This window comes from Nerophis ophidion, linkage group LG08, assembly GCF_033978795.1.
Source record: "Nerophis ophidion isolate RoL-2023_Sa linkage group LG08, RoL_Noph_v1.0, whole genome shotgun sequence".
NCBI classification, from domain to species: domain Eukaryota; kingdom Metazoa; phylum Chordata; class Actinopteri; order Syngnathiformes; family Syngnathidae; genus Nerophis; species Nerophis ophidion.
This window is the reverse complement of record NC_084618.1, coordinates 74,812,008-74,829,497: the sequence shown is the minus strand read 5'-3', so window position 1 is coordinate 74,829,497 and position 17,490 is coordinate 74,812,008. Positions and strand designations below refer to the sequence as shown.

Below are 17,490 nucleotides of genomic sequence, written 5' to 3'. Positions count from 1 at the left end.
CATTAACTGAGAAAAAAATACAACAATGCAACAATGCAATATTCAGTGTTAACAGCTAGATTTTTTGGGACATGTCCAAAAATATTGATGTTAAAGATTTCTTTTTGTAAAGAAATGTTAGAATGAAGTTCATGATCCAGATGGATCTCTATTACAATCCCCAAAGAGGGCACTTTAAGTTGATGATTACTTCTATGTGTAGAAATCTTTATTTATAATTGAATCACTTGTTTATTTTTCAACAAGTTTTTAGTTATTTTTATATCTTTTATTTCCAAATAGTTCAAGAAAGACCACTACAAATGAGCAATATTTTACACTGTCATACAATTTAATAAATCAGAAACTGATTTATTAAATAGTGCTGTATTTTACTTCCTTATCTCTTTTTTTCAACCAAAAATAATTTTCTCTTATTAGGGGTACATGAATTTAAAAAATGTTCACAGGGGGTACATCACTGAAAAAAGGTTGAGAACACTGGTGTAGAGAACTATATAGGTGAATAATTTGGACCATACACACACTAATAATAAATAGATACATTTTGGTGTAGAACACCATATGGGTGAACGTTTTAAGAGCATTCACACAATAATACTGCTGACTACAATCCGGCGTGTTGGTCAGCTTTAGGGGCATGTAGAGTTGGGTGTCATCAGCATAACAGTGAAAGCTAATACCGTATTTGCGTATGATGTCACTTAGCGCAGCATGTAGATGCTGAAGAGTGCAGGGCCAAGGACCGAACCCTGGGGAACTCCACACGTTACCTTAACGTAGTCCGAGGTCACATTGTTATGGGAGACACACTGCATCAGTAAGATAAGAGTTAAACAAGACAGGGCTAAGTCTGACATACCAATTCGTGTTTTGATACGTTCTAATAAAATATTATGATCGACAGTATCGAAAGCAGCGCTAAGATCGAGGAGCAGCAACATAGATGACGCATCAGAATCCATCGTTAGCAATAGATCATTAGTCATTTTTGCGAGGGCTGTCTCCGTGGAGTGATTTGCCCTGAAACCGGATTGAAAGTTTCACATAGATTGTTAGACGCTAAGTGTTCATTTAACTGCTCCGCAACAATTTTTTCAAGGATTTTTGAAATAAAGGGAAAGCTGACCAACATGCCGGATTGTAGTCAGCTGGAGGCGTGTCTTAATGAAATTAAACAATGGATGTCCGCTAACTTTTTGCAACTCAACGCCAAAAAAACGGAAATGCTGATTATCGGTCCTGCTAGACACCGAACTCTATTTAATAATACATCTCTAACATTTGACAACCAAACAATTAAACAAGGCGACACGGTAAAGAATCTGGGTATTATCTTCGACCCAACTCTCTCCTTTGAGGCACACATTAAAAGCGTTACTAAAACGGCCTTCTTTCATCTCCGCAATATCGCTAAAATTCGCTCCATTCTGTCCACTAAAGACGCTGAGATCAGTATCCATGCGTTTGTTACGTCTCGTCTCGACTACTGTAACGTATTATTTTCGGGTCTCCCCATGTCTAGCATTAAAAGATTACAGTTGGTACAAAATGCGGCTGCTAGACTTTTGACAAGAACAAGAAAGTTTGATCACATTACGCCTGTACTGGCTCACCTGCACTGGCTTCCTGTGCACTTAAGATGTGACTTTAAGGTTTTACTACTTACGTATAAAATACTACACGGTCTAGCTCCATCCTATCTTGCCGATTGTATTGTCACCGATGTCCCACTGGGTGTGAGTTTTCCTTGCCCTTACGTGGGCCTACCGAGGATGTCGTAGTGGTTTGTGCAGCCCTTTGAGACACTAGTGATTTAGGGCTATATAAGTAAACATTGATTGATTGGTTGATTGATAATAATGAATAGATTTATTTTAGTGTGTGCAGCCCTTTGAGACACTAGTGATTTATGGCTATATAAATAAACATTGATTGATTGATTGACATGTGTGAATGCTTTGGAGCGGTCACACAATAAGCATGCCGAGTGATGAAAAGTTAGCTAAACATTCTACCAATATAAATATTCGCTTTAAATGTACACACATTATGGACTCTAATTGCCACTGTATGACACAATTGTTTACATTTGTATTATTAGCACTAGTGTGCAGGCAGTGCGCAGGCGCGCTATGGTCACGTGACCCGGCCGCCTCCACCTTTTCAGAAGAGCTAGCGCTAATTAGCATACTTCTTCAATGGATGCTAATAAAACAGGTTGGTCAATAAAATGGTTCCGAATTCCGAACTTTCCAGAACCACAATTATTCAACGGCAACGACGCCGACTGGTGGTAGCAGCTAGCTGCGGCGGCGGCGACACGGTTTGAACACAACACACACTTGACGTCACCTTAACGTTAGTGTCCTCCATGTTGACGACGTCTGCTCTCCGCAAGACATCTTCTTTCCTTCTTTAAATGGCGCCCTGGAGGTGAATGAAAGCACAAACCGCAGCTTCCTCTCTAGAGAAGATGATGCTGATGGTGGAGCCCGCGGAGGAACACACCTTGTAGGGCAGGGCTGCTCAACTCTGGACCGTCCTGAGCAAAAGTTGACTTACACTTGTAAAGAACATCATGTCATGCCTTTACAATCATTTCTACAACTCTTATTTTTTTTTCTGATAGAGGGATTGGAGAACATACTTGTTGGTCACAAAAAACATTCATGAAATATGGTGGTGGTGGGGAGGGTATTGTTTAGTTAGTGCTGCAAGGGCTTCTGGGTATTTGTGCGGTTGTGTTACGGTGCAGATGTTCTCCAGAGAAATGTGTTTGTCCTTTTTGTTTGGGGTGGAAGTTGAGGTGGGCAGGGTTTGGTGGTAGCGTGCGGAGGGTGAGGGGGTATTGTAACGTCCTGAAAGGGTTAGTGCTGCAAGGGGTTCTGGGCATTTGTTGTGTTGTGTTTGTTATGTTACAGTGCAGATGTTCTCCTGAAATGTGTTTGTCATTTTTGTTTGGGGGCGGCGGGAGAGAGGAGGGTTGAGGTGGGCAGGGTTTGGTGATAGTGGGACGGAGGAGGGGTGGTGTATATTGTAGCGTCCCGGAAGAGTTAGTGCTGCAAGGGCTTCTGGGTATTTGTTCTGTTGTGTTTATCTTGTGCTACGGTGCAGATGTTCTCCCGAAATGTGTTTGTCATTTTTGTTTGGGGAATGGGGTTGGGGGGGGGGGGGGGGGGGTGGGGGGGGGGGGGGGGGGGGTGTATTGTAGCGTTCCGGAAGAGTTAGTGCTGCAAGGGGGTCTGGGTATTTGTTCTGTTGTGTTTATCTTGTGCTACGGTGCAGATGTTCTCCCGAAATGTGTTTGTCATTTTTTTGGGGGGGATGGGGTTGGTGGTAGCAGGGGGGGGGGGTATAGTAGCGTCCCGGAAGAGTTAGTGCTGCAAGGGGTTCTGGGTATTTGTTCTGTTGTGTCACGGTGCGGATGTTCTCCCAAAATGTGTTTGTCATTCTTGTTTGGGGGGGGCGGGAGTTTGGTGGTAGCGGGACGGAGGAGGGGCGGTGTATATTGTAGCGTCCCGTAAGAGTTAGTGCTGCAAGGGGTTCAGGATATTTGTTCTGTTGTGTTTATGTTGTTAAGGTGCGGATGTTCTCCCGAAATGTGTTTGTCATTCTTGTTTGGGGGACGGGTAGGAGAGGAGGGTTGAGGTGGGCGGGTTTGGTGGTAGCAGGGGGTGCGGGGGGGGTGTATATTGTAGCGTCCCGAAAGAGTTAGTGCTGCAAGGGGTTCTGGGTATTTGTTCTGTTGTGTCACGGTGCGGATGTTCTCCCAAAATGTGTTTGTCATTCTTGTTTGGGGGGGCGGGGGGAGAGGAGGGTTGAGGTTGGGGGGGGGGGGGTTATAATGTAGCGTGCTGGAAGAGTTATTGCTGCAAGGGGTTCTGGGTATTTGTTATGGTGTGGATGTTCTCCTGAAATGTGTTTGTCATTATTGTTTGGGTGGGCTGGTTTGGTGGTAGCAGGGGAGGGTGTGTATTGTAGCGTCCCGGAAGAGTTAGTGCTGCAATGGGTTCTGGGTATTTGTTCTGTGGTTTTTATGTTGTGTTACAGTGCGGACGTTCTCCCGAAATGTGTTTGTTATTCTTGTTTGGGGGGGTTGAGGTAGGCGGGGTTTGGTGGTAGCGGGGGGTTGTATATTGTAGCGTCCCGGAAAAGTTAGTGCTGCAAGGGGTTATGGGTATTTGTTCTTTTGTGTTTATGTTGTGTTACGGTGCGGATCTTCTCCCGAAATGCATTTGTCATTCTTGTTTACGGAGAGGAGTGGAGGGGTGGGGTTGAGGTGGGCGGGTTTGGTGGTAGCGGGGGCGGGGGGTGTATATTGTAGCGTCCCGGAAGAGTTAGTCCTGCAAGGGGTTCTGGGTATTTGTTCTGTTGGGATGCGGATGTTCTCACGAAATGTGTTTGTCATTGTTGTTTGGTGTGGGTTCACAGTGTGGCACATATTTGGAACAGTGTTAAAGTACATATTTGGAACAGTGTTAAAGTTGTGTGACCTGTATCGCTGTTGACCAAGTATGCCTTGCATTCACTTAAGTGTGTCTGTATAAGCCGTATGTATTATGTGACTGTGCCTTTAAGGCACGCCCCCAATTTTGTTTTTCGGGAGAATGGTTGCCCAGGGAGATTTTCAGGGCGGGCACTGAAATTCGGGAGTCCCCTGGAAAAATTGTGAGTGTTGGCAAGTATGCCAAATCTGCTGGGTCAAAAGTATACAATATTAACAAATGTTAATATTTGTTTCATGTCCCTTGGCAAGTTTCACTACAATAAGGCGCTTTTGGTAGCCATCCACAAGCTTCTGGTTGAATTTTTGACCACTCTTTTCTTGACAAAATTGGTGCAGTTCTGCTAAACTTGTTGGTTTCTGACATGGACTTGTTTCTTCAGCATTGTCCACACGTTTAAGTCAGGAGTTTGGGAAGGCCATTCTAAAACCTTAATTCTATCCTGATTTAGCCATTCCTTTACCACTTTTGGCGTGTGTTTGGGGGTCATTGTCCTGTTGGAACACCCAACTGTGCCCAAGACCCAATTCCCGGGCTGATGATTTTAGGTTGTCCTGAAGAATTTGGAAGTCCTTTTTCATTGTCCCATTTACTCTCTGTAAAGCACCAGCTCCATTGGCAGCAAAATAGGCCCAGAGTATAATACTACCACCACCATGCTTGACGGTAGGAGTGGTGTTTCTGGAACCTTTTCTTCTCCTAACATATTGCTGGCCAAACAGCTCAATTTTTGTTTCATCCGACATCACACGGACAAAGATAAGACCTTCTGGAAGAAAGTTCTGTGGTCAGATGAAACAAAAATAGAGCGGTTTGGCCACAATACCCAGCAATATGTTTGGAGGAGAAAATGTCCCAGGATCACCATGCATACCGTCAAGCATGGTGGTGGTAGTATTATGCTCAGGGCGGGACTATACATTCTTATTTAGTCCATGCAACACAAGTCACAGACCAATCCGCTCCCAAGTGCTAAAAAATGCTTTATTACAAAATAGTGATCATGGAGGCACATCTTAACTTCAGTATGATTCTGACTGACTCTCACAGTGTTTGCATAGCGAGGCAGTTGGAAGTTTGTTTTTTTGCCGGTGCAAAAGTATCTTCAAATGACCAAAAAAAATTCTATAAAAACGAGTCAATTTCAAAGGCACACTGGTAGTGCTAGTTTGCTTCCGAGTCTCGTTTTCTTAACGTGATTTTGAAACCGTGACTGTGCTTTTTCAATTTTAATCTCAATGCAACATGGACACTGTCTACTGTTGTTTATCTGTATAGCATCACAGCAAAAAAAGGCTTCGGCAGAAAAAATGTGCTAAAAATATGCCATTATGTAACAAACTGAACAGTGTTTATTTTTAATACATAGTGTAACCATACGTGTGTAAGTGTCGGTCTATACTAGTCTTGTGTAGGTCTATAAAAGGTCTTGTGTTGGTGTGGAATAGACTTGCGAAGATCTGCCATTGTCTTGTGCAGGCTTATAAGTGTAATGCATGTCTGTGATAGTCTTGTGTATGTTCATGAGTCTTGTGTAGGTCTATAAAAGGTCTTGTGTTGGTGTGGAATAGACTTGTGTAGATCTGTCACTGTCTTGTGCGGGCTTATAAGTGTAATGCATGTCTGTGATAGTCTTGTGTAGGTCTATAAAAGGTCTTGTGTTGGTGTGGAATTGACTTGCGAAGATCTGCCATTGTCTTGTGCAGGCTTATAAGTGTAATGCATGTCTGTGATAGTCTTGTGTATGTTCATGAGTCTTGTGTGGGTCTATAAAAGGTCTTGTGTTGGTGTGGAATAGACTTGTGTAGATCTGTCACTGTCTTGTGCAGGCTTATAAGTGTAATGCATGTCTGTGATAGTCTTGTGTATTTTATGAGTCTCGTGTAGGTCTATAAAAGGTCTTTTGTTGGTGTGGAATAGACTTGCGTGGATCGGCCATTGTCTTGGACAGGCTTATAAGTGTAATGCAGGTCTGTGATAGTCTTGTGTATGTTTATGAGTCTTGTGTAGGTCTACAAAAGGTCTTGTGTTGGTGTGGAATAGACTTGTAGATCTGCCATTGTCTTGTGCAGGCTTATAAGTGTAATGCATGTCTTTGATAGTCTTGTGTATGTTCATGAGTCTTGTGTAGGTCTATAAAAAGGTCTTGTGTTGGTGTGGAATAGACTTGTGTAGATCTGTCACTGTCTTGTGCGGGCTTATAAGTGTAATGCATGTCTGTGATAGTCTTGTGTAGGTCTTATAAGATGTAAGTACTGAGTAGGTTTAAAAGTTGTGTTGGTCTTGTGTAGGTTAAAAGGTTTTGTGTTGGTTGAGAATAGATTTGTGATGTCTGTAATATTCTTGTGTAGGTTTATATGTCCTCCATTGGTTTCCAAGTCCATTGTTTAGGTCTTTGTAAGTCTTGTGTTGTCTACAAGTCTTTCTGTTGGTTCATAAAAATGTTGCATAGATATATAAGTTGTGTGTTGCCTACACAGCTTTTGTAAGTCTATAATAGTCTTTTGTTGGTCTAGAATAGCCTTGGGATGTCTGTAATAGTCTGCGTAGGTTTATAAGTCTTGTGTTGGTCTAGAAAAGACCTGTGAATGTCTGTAATATACATCTTGCGTTGGTCTACAATAGTCTTTGTTCAGGTTTATATAAGCTTTGTGTAAGTTTATATGTCCTGTGTTGGTTTTCAAGTCCCTTGTTTAGGTCTTTTTTAGGTCTTGTGTTGTGAACAAGATTTTGTGTAGGTTTACAATAATCTTGCGTAGGTCTAAGTCTTGTGTTGCCTACAAGTCTTGTAAATGTAATAATAGTCTTTTGTAGCTTTACACTAGTCTTGTGTTTGTGTAGAAAAGACCTGTGAATGTCTGTAATGGTCTTTCATGGTCTATAGATTTTGTGTTGGTCTACAATAGTCTTTGTGCAGGTCTATAATATTTGTGTGTAGGTCTGTGAGTTTTGGGTTATCTACAATGATCTTTGTGTAGGTCTATAATAGTCTTGCGCAGGTCTATAAGTCTTGCGTCGTGAGCTACAGTTATCAGTACAAAGATCTGAAACTTAAAATAATCCAAGCTTTCATCAAAATATATATATTCCCGGATTTGTCGAAATAAGCACATTTTTACACACACTCCCAGTACGGATCCAAGGCAAAAACCTGCTTGGTTTTCAGGACAGCAACTCTCACAGACGTGAGACTTAACAGCTGTCCAATCAGAGTCCGGCATGTGGACAGCACCAGCGTGGCGCGGAGCGAGCCCTCCGGTCCTGGTCTTTACTGGTACCAGGGCGTTTTCCTGACCCAGTGGAGGGTAAAACCGGCGTCCGTCCGGATCTTAATGGACGCCGCCTCGGCCTCCCTGACCGTCTCCTTCACGGACTGCATCAGGTTCTGGGCGTTGTGGACCAGCATCTCGGTAGCCTGGGACCCGGGTCGCGTTAGCAAAAAGCAGGCTCGGCGGTTCCAGAGAATGAGAGAATATGAACTCACCTGTTCGGACTCTTCTTCGCTGATGTTGGTGCGACCCAACATGGTGGCCTTGACCGTGGACAGGATCTTGAGCTGGGTGCTGATGGTGGGAATGCGCTCGCACACCTGTGGGCAGGTGAGAAAGTGGAGTTATGTCACAGTGAAAAATCCTTTCATTGTCCCCCTAAATCTTCAAATGACGACCTCAAAAACACTAGTCAAAGATCCTTTATATGCCAGGAGTGCTCTGCTAATTTCAAGGACCAATAGCAAAGCTGCAAAAATCCTGTTTATGACGAGAATGTTGTGCTGTTTTCTACTACAAAAACAGAAACGTCACTTGTATATTTGTAAAGTGAAGTGAATTACATTTATATAGCGCTTTTTCTCTAGTGACTCAAAGCGCTTTACATAGTGAAACCCAATATCTAATTTTTACATATAAACCAGTGTGGGTGGCACTGGGAGCCTGTGGGTAAAGTGTCTTGCCCAAGGACACAACGGCAGAGACTAGGATGGCGAAAGCGGGGATCGAACCTGCAACCCTTAAGTTGCTGGCACGGCCGCTCTACCAACCAAGCTATGCCGCCCCGGTATAGCTCTGCTGTTTTTTATGGACCTACAACGAAACCACAAAGATCCTCTATATAACAAGAGCAATCTGATGTTTTTAGGGACCTACTGCAAAAACGCAAAGATTCTCTATATAACAAAAGTGCTCTGCTGTTTTAAGAACCTACTGCAAAAACACAAAGCTCATCCATATGAAAAGCGTGATCTGCTGTTTTTAAGGATTTACTGCAAAATTACAAAGATCCTCTATATGACCGGAGTGCCCTACTGTTTTAAGGACCTAATGCAAAAACATAAAGATCCTCTATATAACAAGAGCACTCTGCTGTTTTAAAAACCTACTGCAAAAACACAAAGATCAACCAGATGAAAAGAGCGTTTGCTGTTTTTAAGGACCTACTGCAAAATTACAAAGATCCTCTATATGACGGGAGTGATCTACTGTTTTAAGGACCTAATGCAAAAACACAAAGATCCTCTATATGACAAGAGCACTCTGCTGTTTTAAGAACCTACTGCAAAAACACAAAGATCATTCATATGAAAGGAGCGTTCTGCTGTTTTTAAGGATCCACTGCAAAATTACAAAGATCCTCTATATGACGGGAGTGCTCTACTGTTTTAAGGACCTAATGCAAAAAACACAAAGATTCTCTATATAACAAGAGCACTCTGCTGTTTTAAGAACCTACTGCAAAAACACAAAGATCATTCATATGAAAAGAGCATTCTGCTGTTTTTTAAGGACCTACTGCAAAATTACAAAGATCCTCTATATGACGGGAGTGCTCTACTGTTTTAAGGACCTAATGCAAAAACACAAAGATGCTCTATGTGACAAGAGCACTCTGCTGTTTTAAGAACCTACTGCAAAAACACAAAGATCAACCATATGAAAAGAGCGTTTTGCTGTTTTTAAGGACCTACAGCAAAATTACAAAGATCCTCTATATGACGGGAGTGCTCTACTGTTTTAAGGACCTAATGCAAAAAACACAAAGATTCTCTATATAACAAGAGCACTCTGCTGTTTTAAGAACCTACTGCAAAAACACAAAGATCATTCATATGAAAGGAGCGTTCTGCTGTTTTTAAGTACCTACTGCAAAATTACAAAGATCCTCTATATGACGGGAGGGCTCTACTGTTTTAAGGACCTAATGCAAAAAACAGAAAGATTCTCTATATAACAAGAGCACTCTGCTGTTGTAAAAACTACTGCAAAAACACAAAGATCAACCATATGAAAAGAGCGTTTGCTGTTTTTAAGGACCTACTGCAAAATTACAAAGCTCCTCTATATGACGGGAGTGCTCTACTGTTTTAAGGACCTAATGCAAAAACACAAAGATGCTCTATGTGACAAGAGCACTCTGCTGTTTTAAGAACCTACTGCAAAAACACAAAGATCAACCAGATGAAAAGAGCGTTTTGCTGTTTTTAAGGACCTACAGCAAAATTACAAAGATCCTCTATATGACGGGAGTGCTCTACTGTTTTAAGGACCTAATGCAAAAACACAAAGATCCTCTATATGACAAGAGCACTCTGCTGTTTTAAGAACCTACTGCAAAAACACAAAGATCATTCATATGAAAAGAGCGTTCTGCTGTTTTTAAGGATCCACTGCAAAATTACAAAGATCCTCTATATGACGGGAGTGCTCTACTGTTTTAAGGACCCAATGCAAAAAACAGAAAGATTCTCTATATAACAAGAGCACTCTGCTGTTGTAAAAACTACTGCAAAAACACAAAGATCATTCATATGAAAAGAGCGTTTTGCTGTTTTTAAGGACCTACAGCAAAATTACAAAGATCCTCTCTATGACGGGAGTGCTCTACTGTTTTAAGGACCTAATGCAAAAAACACAAAGATTCTCTATATAAGAAGAGCACTCTGCTGTTTTAAAAACCTACTGCAAAAACACAAAGATCATTCATATGAAAAGAGCGTTTTGCTGTTTTTAAGGACCTACAGCAAAATTACAAAGATCCTCTATATGACGGGAGTGCTCTACTGTTTTAAGGACCTAATGCAAAAAACAGAAAGATTCTCTATATAACAAGAGCACTCTGCTGTTATAAAAACTACTGCAAAAACACAAAGATCATTCATATGAAAAGAGCGTTTTGCTGTTTTTAAGGACCTACTGCAAAATTACAAAGATCCTCTATATGACGGGAGTGCTCTACTGTTTTAAGGACCCAATGCAAAAAACAGAAAGATTCTCTATATAACAAGAGCACTCTGCTGTTGTAAAAACTACTGCAAAAACACAAAGATCATTCATATGAAAAGAGCGTTTTGCTGTTTTTAAGGACCTACTGCAAAATTACAAAGATCCTCTATATGACGGGAGTGCTCTACTGTTTTAAGGACCTAATGCAAAAAACACAAAGATTCTCTATATAACAAGAGCACTCTGCTGTTTTAAGAACCTACTGCAAAAACACAAAGATCATTCATATGAAAAGAGCGTTCTGCTGTTTTTAAGGATCCACTGCAAAATTACAAAGATCCTCTATATGACGGGAGTGCTCTACTGTTTTAAGGACCTAATGCAAAAACACAAAGATCCTCTATATGACAGGAGCACTCTGCTGTTTTAAGAACCTACTGCAAAAACACAAAGATCATTCATATGAAAGGAGCGTTCTGCTGTTTTTAAGTACCTACTGCAAAATTACAAAGATCCTCTATATGACGGGAGTGATCTACTGTTTTAAGGACCTAATGCAAAAACACAAAGATCCTCTATATGACAAGAGCACTCTGCTGTTTTAAGAACCTACTGCAAAGACACAAAGATCATTCATATGAAAAGAGCGTTTTGCTGTTTTTAAGGACCTACTGCAAAATTACAAAGATCCTCTATATGACGGGAGTGCTCTACTGTTTTAAGGACCTAATGCAAAAAACACAAAGATTCTCTATATAACAAGAGCACTCTGTTGTTGTAAAAACTACTGCAAAAACACAAAGATCATTCATATGAAAAGAGCGTTTTGCTGTTTTTAAGGACCTACAGCAAAATTACAAAGATCCTCTATATAACGGGAGTGCTCTACTGTTTTAAGGACCTAATGCAAAAACACAAAGATTCTCTATATAACAAGAGCACTCTGCTGTTTTAAGAACCTACTGCAAAAACACAAAGATCATTCATATGAAAAGAGCATTCTGCTGTTTTTTAAGGACCTACAGCAAAATTACAAAGATCCTCTATATGACGGGAGTGCTCTACTGTTTTAAGGACCTAATGCAAAAAACACAAAGATTCTCTATATAACAAGAGCACTCTGCTGTTTTAAGAACCTACTGCAAAAACACAAAGATCAACCATATGAAAAGAGCGTTTCGCTGTTTTTAAGGACCTACTGCAAAATTACAAAGATCCTCTATATGACGGGAGTGCTCTACTGTTTTAAGGACCTAATGCAAAAAACACAAAGATTCTCTATTTAACAAGAGCACTCTGCTGTTTTAAAAACTCCTGCAAAATTACAAAGATCCTCTATATGACGGGAGTGCTGTACTGTTTTAAGGACCTAATGCAAAAACACAAAGATTCTCTATATAAAAAGAGCGCTCTGCTGTTTTAAAAACCTACTGCAAAAACAAAAAGATCATTTATATATGAAAAGAGCGTTCTGCTGTTTTTAAGGACCTACTGCAAAATTACAAAGATCCTCTATATGACGGGAGTGCTCTACTGTTTTAAGGACCTAATGCAAAAACACAAAGATCCTCTATATAACAAGAGCACTCTGCTGTTTTAAGAACCCACTGCAAAAACACAAAGATCATCCATATGAAAAGAGCGTTCTGCTGTTTTTAAGGACCTACAGCAAAACCGCAAAGATCCTCTACAGTAAAATGAGAGCAGCACTCTGAAAAAAACGCAAAACATCATCTCTAATGATAGGAGCACTCTGCTGTTTCAAAGGACCTACTGCCAAAATACAAAGATCCTTTATAAAACAGCAACTTTTTAATGTTTTTAAGGACCCACTGCAAAAACGCAAAGATCATTTATTAACAGGAGCGATCTGATGTTTTAGGGACCTGCTGCAAAAACGCAAACGATCCTCAATATAACAAGAGCACTCTGCTGTTATAAGAACCTATTGCAAAAATGCAAAGATCCTCTATATGACAGGAATGATCTGCAGTTTTTAAGGACCTACTGCAAAAATACAAAGATCTTCTATATAACAGCAGCATTCTGATGTTTTTAGGGACCTCCAGCAAAACCGCAAAGAACCTCTGCAGTAATATGACAGGAGCACTATGCTGTTCTAGGGACATACTGCAAAAATGCACAGATCATCTATAATGATAATGGTAGGAGCACTCTGCTGTTTCAAATGACAAAGATCCTTTATATAACAGCAGCATTTTGATGTTTTTAAGGAGCCAGTACATAAATGCAAATATCTTCTATATGACAAGAGTGTTCTGCTGTTTTTAAGACCTACTGCAAAAAATACAAAGATCCTTTATATATGAGGAGCACTGTGCTGTTTTTTTCTTCCAGACTGTGGAACGCTCTCCCTGACCACCTGAGGGCACATCAGACTGTGGATGCTTTTAAAAAAGGCTTAAAAACCCATCTTTTTTTAAAAAAAGCCTTTTTATAGACATGCATGCTGGTTCTAGCTATTGGGCTGTTTCTAGTTTTATATTTTATTTATTTTTATTATCTTTTTACTATTATTATTATTACTATTTTTTTACACTGTGGCTTTTTGAGGTTGTTTGCTCAACGTAAAGTGCTTTTTTACAAATAAAATCTATTATTATTATTATTATTATTATTATTTAAGGACCTACAGCAAAAACGCAGAGATCCTCTATATGACCGCAGTACTCAACTGGTTTAGAACCTAATGCAAAAACACAAAGATCCTTTATATAACAGCAGCATTTTGATGTTTTTAAGGAGCCAGTACATAAATGCAAATATCCTCTATATGACAAGTGTTCTGCTGTTTTTAAGACCTACGGAAAAAAATACAAAGATCCTTTAAATATAAGGAGCACTGTGCTGTTTTTGTTTTTTTCTTCCAGACTGTGGAACGCTCTCCCTGACCACCTGTGGGCACAGCAGACTGTGGATGCTTTTAAAAAAGGCTTAAAAACCCATCTTTTTAAAAAAAAAAAAGCCTTTTTATAGACATGCATGCTGGTTCTAGCTATTGGGCTGTTTATAGTTTTATATTTTATTTATTTTTATTATCTTTTTACTATTACTATTATTACTATTTTTTACACTGTTGCTTTTTGAGGTTGTTTGCTCAACGTAAAGTGCTTTTTTACAAATAAAATCTATTATTATTATTATCATTATTATTATTTAAGGACCTACAGCAAAATCGCAAAGATTGTTTATATGACAGGAACACAAAGTCAAATATCTTCTACGTGACAGGAACAATCTTTGTATTCAAGCGGCTGGTTTTTGTTTGCCAAACCTGCTCGGACAAAAAGTGTTTCAGTTTGGAGACCAACTTTGTGAGGACCAAATGTGGGCGGATGTTAGTTATGTGGACTAGAGTGGTGCTGAAGGTGTCAGTCCTGCCTGACCTGGAGGAGGTTGGTCCTGATGCGTTTGTCGGTGCACTGCTTGGCCACCTCCTTGGCGAGTCGCGTGACTTCGTCGGAAGCCTTGGCGATGTCCTTGGCGCATTGGATGAGGGCGCGCTTGTTGCCGCTGCCGCCGCGCACCAGCCGTGACATCTCGGCCATCAGCAGGGCCATGCGCTTGGCCGCCCCGATGATGTCGTTACCCTGCGGGAGAAACGGCGGCGGCGGTCAATCCTAAGCCGTGAAGTGGGCGGATCGACGCGGTGGACTGGACGTACCTTGCTGGACCACTTGCGAGCCTCGTCGTGCAGCTGCTTGGCCGCCACCATCATGGGCTCGTTGACCATGTCGCCGGCCTTCTGCTCGGGGAACTCCTCGTCTTTCTCGTCGGGGGGCGGGGGCCTGGGAGGAGGAACCTCGCCTTCGGGGAGAGGGGGTTTGGGTGGAGCTGGCTCGTCGTTAAGCTAGCAGGGGGGTAAGATATTAGTCAGCGCAGGGTTTACCACAGCACTTTGTTGTTTAGGCAGCCGCCTTAACATCCATCCATCCATCTTCTTCTGCTCATCAGAGGTCGGGTCGCGGGGGCAGCAGCCTAAGCAGGTAAGCCCAGACTTCCCTCTCCCCAGCCACTTTGTCCAGCTCTTCTCGGGGGATCCCGAGGCGTTCCCAGGCCAGACGGGAGAGATAGTCTTCCCAACGTGTCCTGGGTCTTCCCCGTGGCTTCCTACCGGTCAGACGTGCCCTAAACACCTCCCTAGGGAGGCGTTCGGGTGGCATCCTGACCAGATGCCCGAACCATCTTATCTGGCTCCTCTCCATGTGAAGAAGCAGCGGCTTTACTTTGAGTTCCTCCCGGATGACAGAGCTTCTCACCCTATCTCTAAGGGAGAGACCCAAACTCATTTGGGTCGCTTGTACCCGTGATCTTGTCCTTTCGGTCATGACCCAAAGCTCATGACCATAGGTGAGGATGGGAACGTAGATCGACCGGTTAATTGAGAGCTTTGCCTTCCAGCTCAGCTCCTTATTCACTACAACAGATCGCTACAGCGTCCGCATTACTGAAGACGCCGCACCGATCCTCCTGTCGACCTCACTATCCAATCTTCCCTCACTCGTGAACAAGACTCCAAGGTACGTGGAGGAATTCAGGTATCGCATAAACTAAAGTCTTAAAAAAAAAATAATAATAATTTATTTATTTATTTTTTGGTCCTGTCCAGCTTCTGAGGCAGATCGTATAGTTGATGTAGATGCCCATATCGGCCCATAGCCTAACGTTAGCTCATTTTGCGGTGTTTGTTACGGACGGCAAAGCCCTGTCTGTCTGAGAGAATGAGCATTGTTGACCTAAAGTTAACAACTAAGTTATTTCACTTTACCTTTTTCTGTGTTGAAGCGGCAAGAAAAGGACATTATGTTAAATGAAGAGTTTCTGTCTCTGATAGTTGTTATAATAATGTAACTGCATCCTAAAGCCTACATGAACTCCATGGTGTTCAGGGCTGAATAGTCTCTCCTATTGCTATTGTACTTTTTTTTTCAGCTATAGTTACATTAATCATTAGTAATGTAGCAGCCTAATTTTGAATGGCAGGGTCCCTGTTATCACGTGTTGATAAAAATATAACATCCATCCATCCATTTTCTACCGCTTGTACCTTTCAGGGTCGCGGGGGGTCGCTGGAGCCTATCTCAGCTGCATTCGGGCGGAAGGCGGGGTACACCCTGGACAAGTTGCCACCTCATCACAGGGCCAAAACAGATAGACAGACAACTTTCACACTCACATTCACACACTAGGGCCAATTTAGTGTTGCCAATCAACCTATCCCCAGGTGCATGTCTTTGGAGGTGGGAGGAAGCCGGAGTACCCGGAGGGAACCCATGCAGTCACGGGGAGAACATGCAAACTCCACACAGAAAGATCCCGCACACAGAAAGATCCCGAACCCAGGACTACTCAGGACCTTCGTATTGTGAGGCACATGCACCGTGTTTTATATCATAAAAATCAACTACAGGCTTCCCAAATGCTGTAATAAATTAAGCATGAAAGTCATTAATTTGACTTTGTAATACATTATTTTGACTTAGTAAGCCGTTATTTTGTCATTATTATGACTTAGTAAGTTACTAAGTCATAATAATGACATACTTAGTATCTCAGGTATCTGGGACTGTAGTTTTTACTTTACGGAAAATATGGAGGTATATAAATGATAAATGGGTTGTACTTGTATAGCGCTTTTCTACCTTCAAGGTACTCAAAGCGCTTTGACACTACTTCCACATTTACCCAATCACACACACTTTCACACACTGATGGAGGGAGCTGCCATGCAAGGCGCCAACCAGCACCCATCAGGAGCAAGGGTGAAGTGTCTTGCTCAGGACACAACGGACGTGACGAGGTTGGTACTAGGTGGGAATTGAACCAGGGACGCTCGGGTTGCGCACGGCCACTCTCCCCACTGCGCCATTTAGCATACAAAGTGGAAAACACAACCAAAAATTGTAGGCTTCTTCACGCGACGAAGCCGGCCTACTTCACCGGTCTGTAAACCATTGCCCCCCCCAGGCAGCGATGAGATGGAAACGTGATGGTGGTGACAGGCCAAATTACACTATTATTCCTTACACCCACCAAGCCCCTTCCCCGTATGTCCACGCTACACCCCCTTTCCCCTTGGAGTGACACCACCTTAACAAATATTCTGGGGGAAACACTGCAGCTGTCTGGTTAGTTGAAAAAAGGTCACATGACTTACGTTTAGTTGCTCTAGATCAGGGGGAGGTGGTGGGAAGTCTGGCTCCTGAGGCTGGAACGCCTCCCTCACTTTAGCGACAGCTCCAAGTATCTTATAACCAGAGTCCAGAAAGCCCTTCTGAAGATCTGGGGATCAAAAACAGATTAAAATGGACACCGCATTTAAAAGTTCCCTTAAAGAAAACTGCACACACTTGGATCCTGGATGTTCCCGGCCACTGCTTTGGCGTCCATCACCATCGGCGAGATTGTCTGGCTCAACTCGTCCGACGCGGCCTTTACCACCTCCCGGAATTTGGGATCCTCCGAGTTCTCCACCTCCCGCTTGGCCACCAGGAGGATGCGGTTGGCTCGGCGGGCGATGCTGGTGGCGCCGGCGACCAGCATCTGAGGCTGGTGGTTGGCCATGGCCACGCGGCATTTGTCCAGGTCCTTCTTGATGGCTTCCTCGGAGGCGTCCAGGAGAGACTTGGTGTCGATGGCTTCGTCCACCAGACCTAAACATGTCGTCAGTTAGGGAGCTTTGACACATGCTCTGGTATGATTGGATTGTTAAGTCCTGACTTTTTGCGCCTCGGTTTGGTTTC

The 17,490-nt window shown here is 42.3% G+C and overlaps 2 protein-coding genes across 3 annotated transcripts in view; both read right to left on the bottom strand.

Moving 5' to 3' along the window:
- The window catches only part of LOC133558385 (adenosine kinase-like), a 409,076-nt gene extending 406,532 nt beyond the window's left edge, over positions 1–2,544 (bottom strand). The window contains exon 1 of the mRNA XM_061909732.1: positions 2,356–2,544. Coding sequence (XP_061765716.1) covers positions 2,356–2,405 — 50 coding nt within the window. The 5' untranslated portion in view covers positions 2,406–2,544. The remainder of the gene's footprint in view (positions 1–2,355) is intronic.
- Positions 2,545–5,473: 2,929 nt separating this feature from the next.
- The window catches only part of LOC133558384 (vinculin), a 75,402-nt gene continuing 63,385 nt past the window's right edge, over positions 5,474–17,490 (bottom strand). For both annotated transcript variants that reach the window (XM_061909730.1, XM_061909731.1), the window contains exons 16-21: positions 17,098–17,400; positions 16,905–17,029; positions 14,412–14,597; positions 14,134–14,337; positions 7,993–8,097; positions 5,474–7,923 (exon numbers count right to left, since the gene is read on the bottom strand). In XM_061909730.1, coding sequence (XP_061765714.1) covers positions 7,777–7,923; positions 7,993–8,097; positions 14,134–14,337; positions 14,412–14,597; positions 16,905–17,029; positions 17,098–17,400 — 1,070 coding nt within the window. In that variant the 3' untranslated portion in view covers positions 5,474–7,776. The remainder of the gene's footprint in view (positions 7,924–7,992; positions 8,098–14,133; positions 14,338–14,411; positions 14,598–16,904; positions 17,030–17,097; positions 17,401–17,490) is intronic.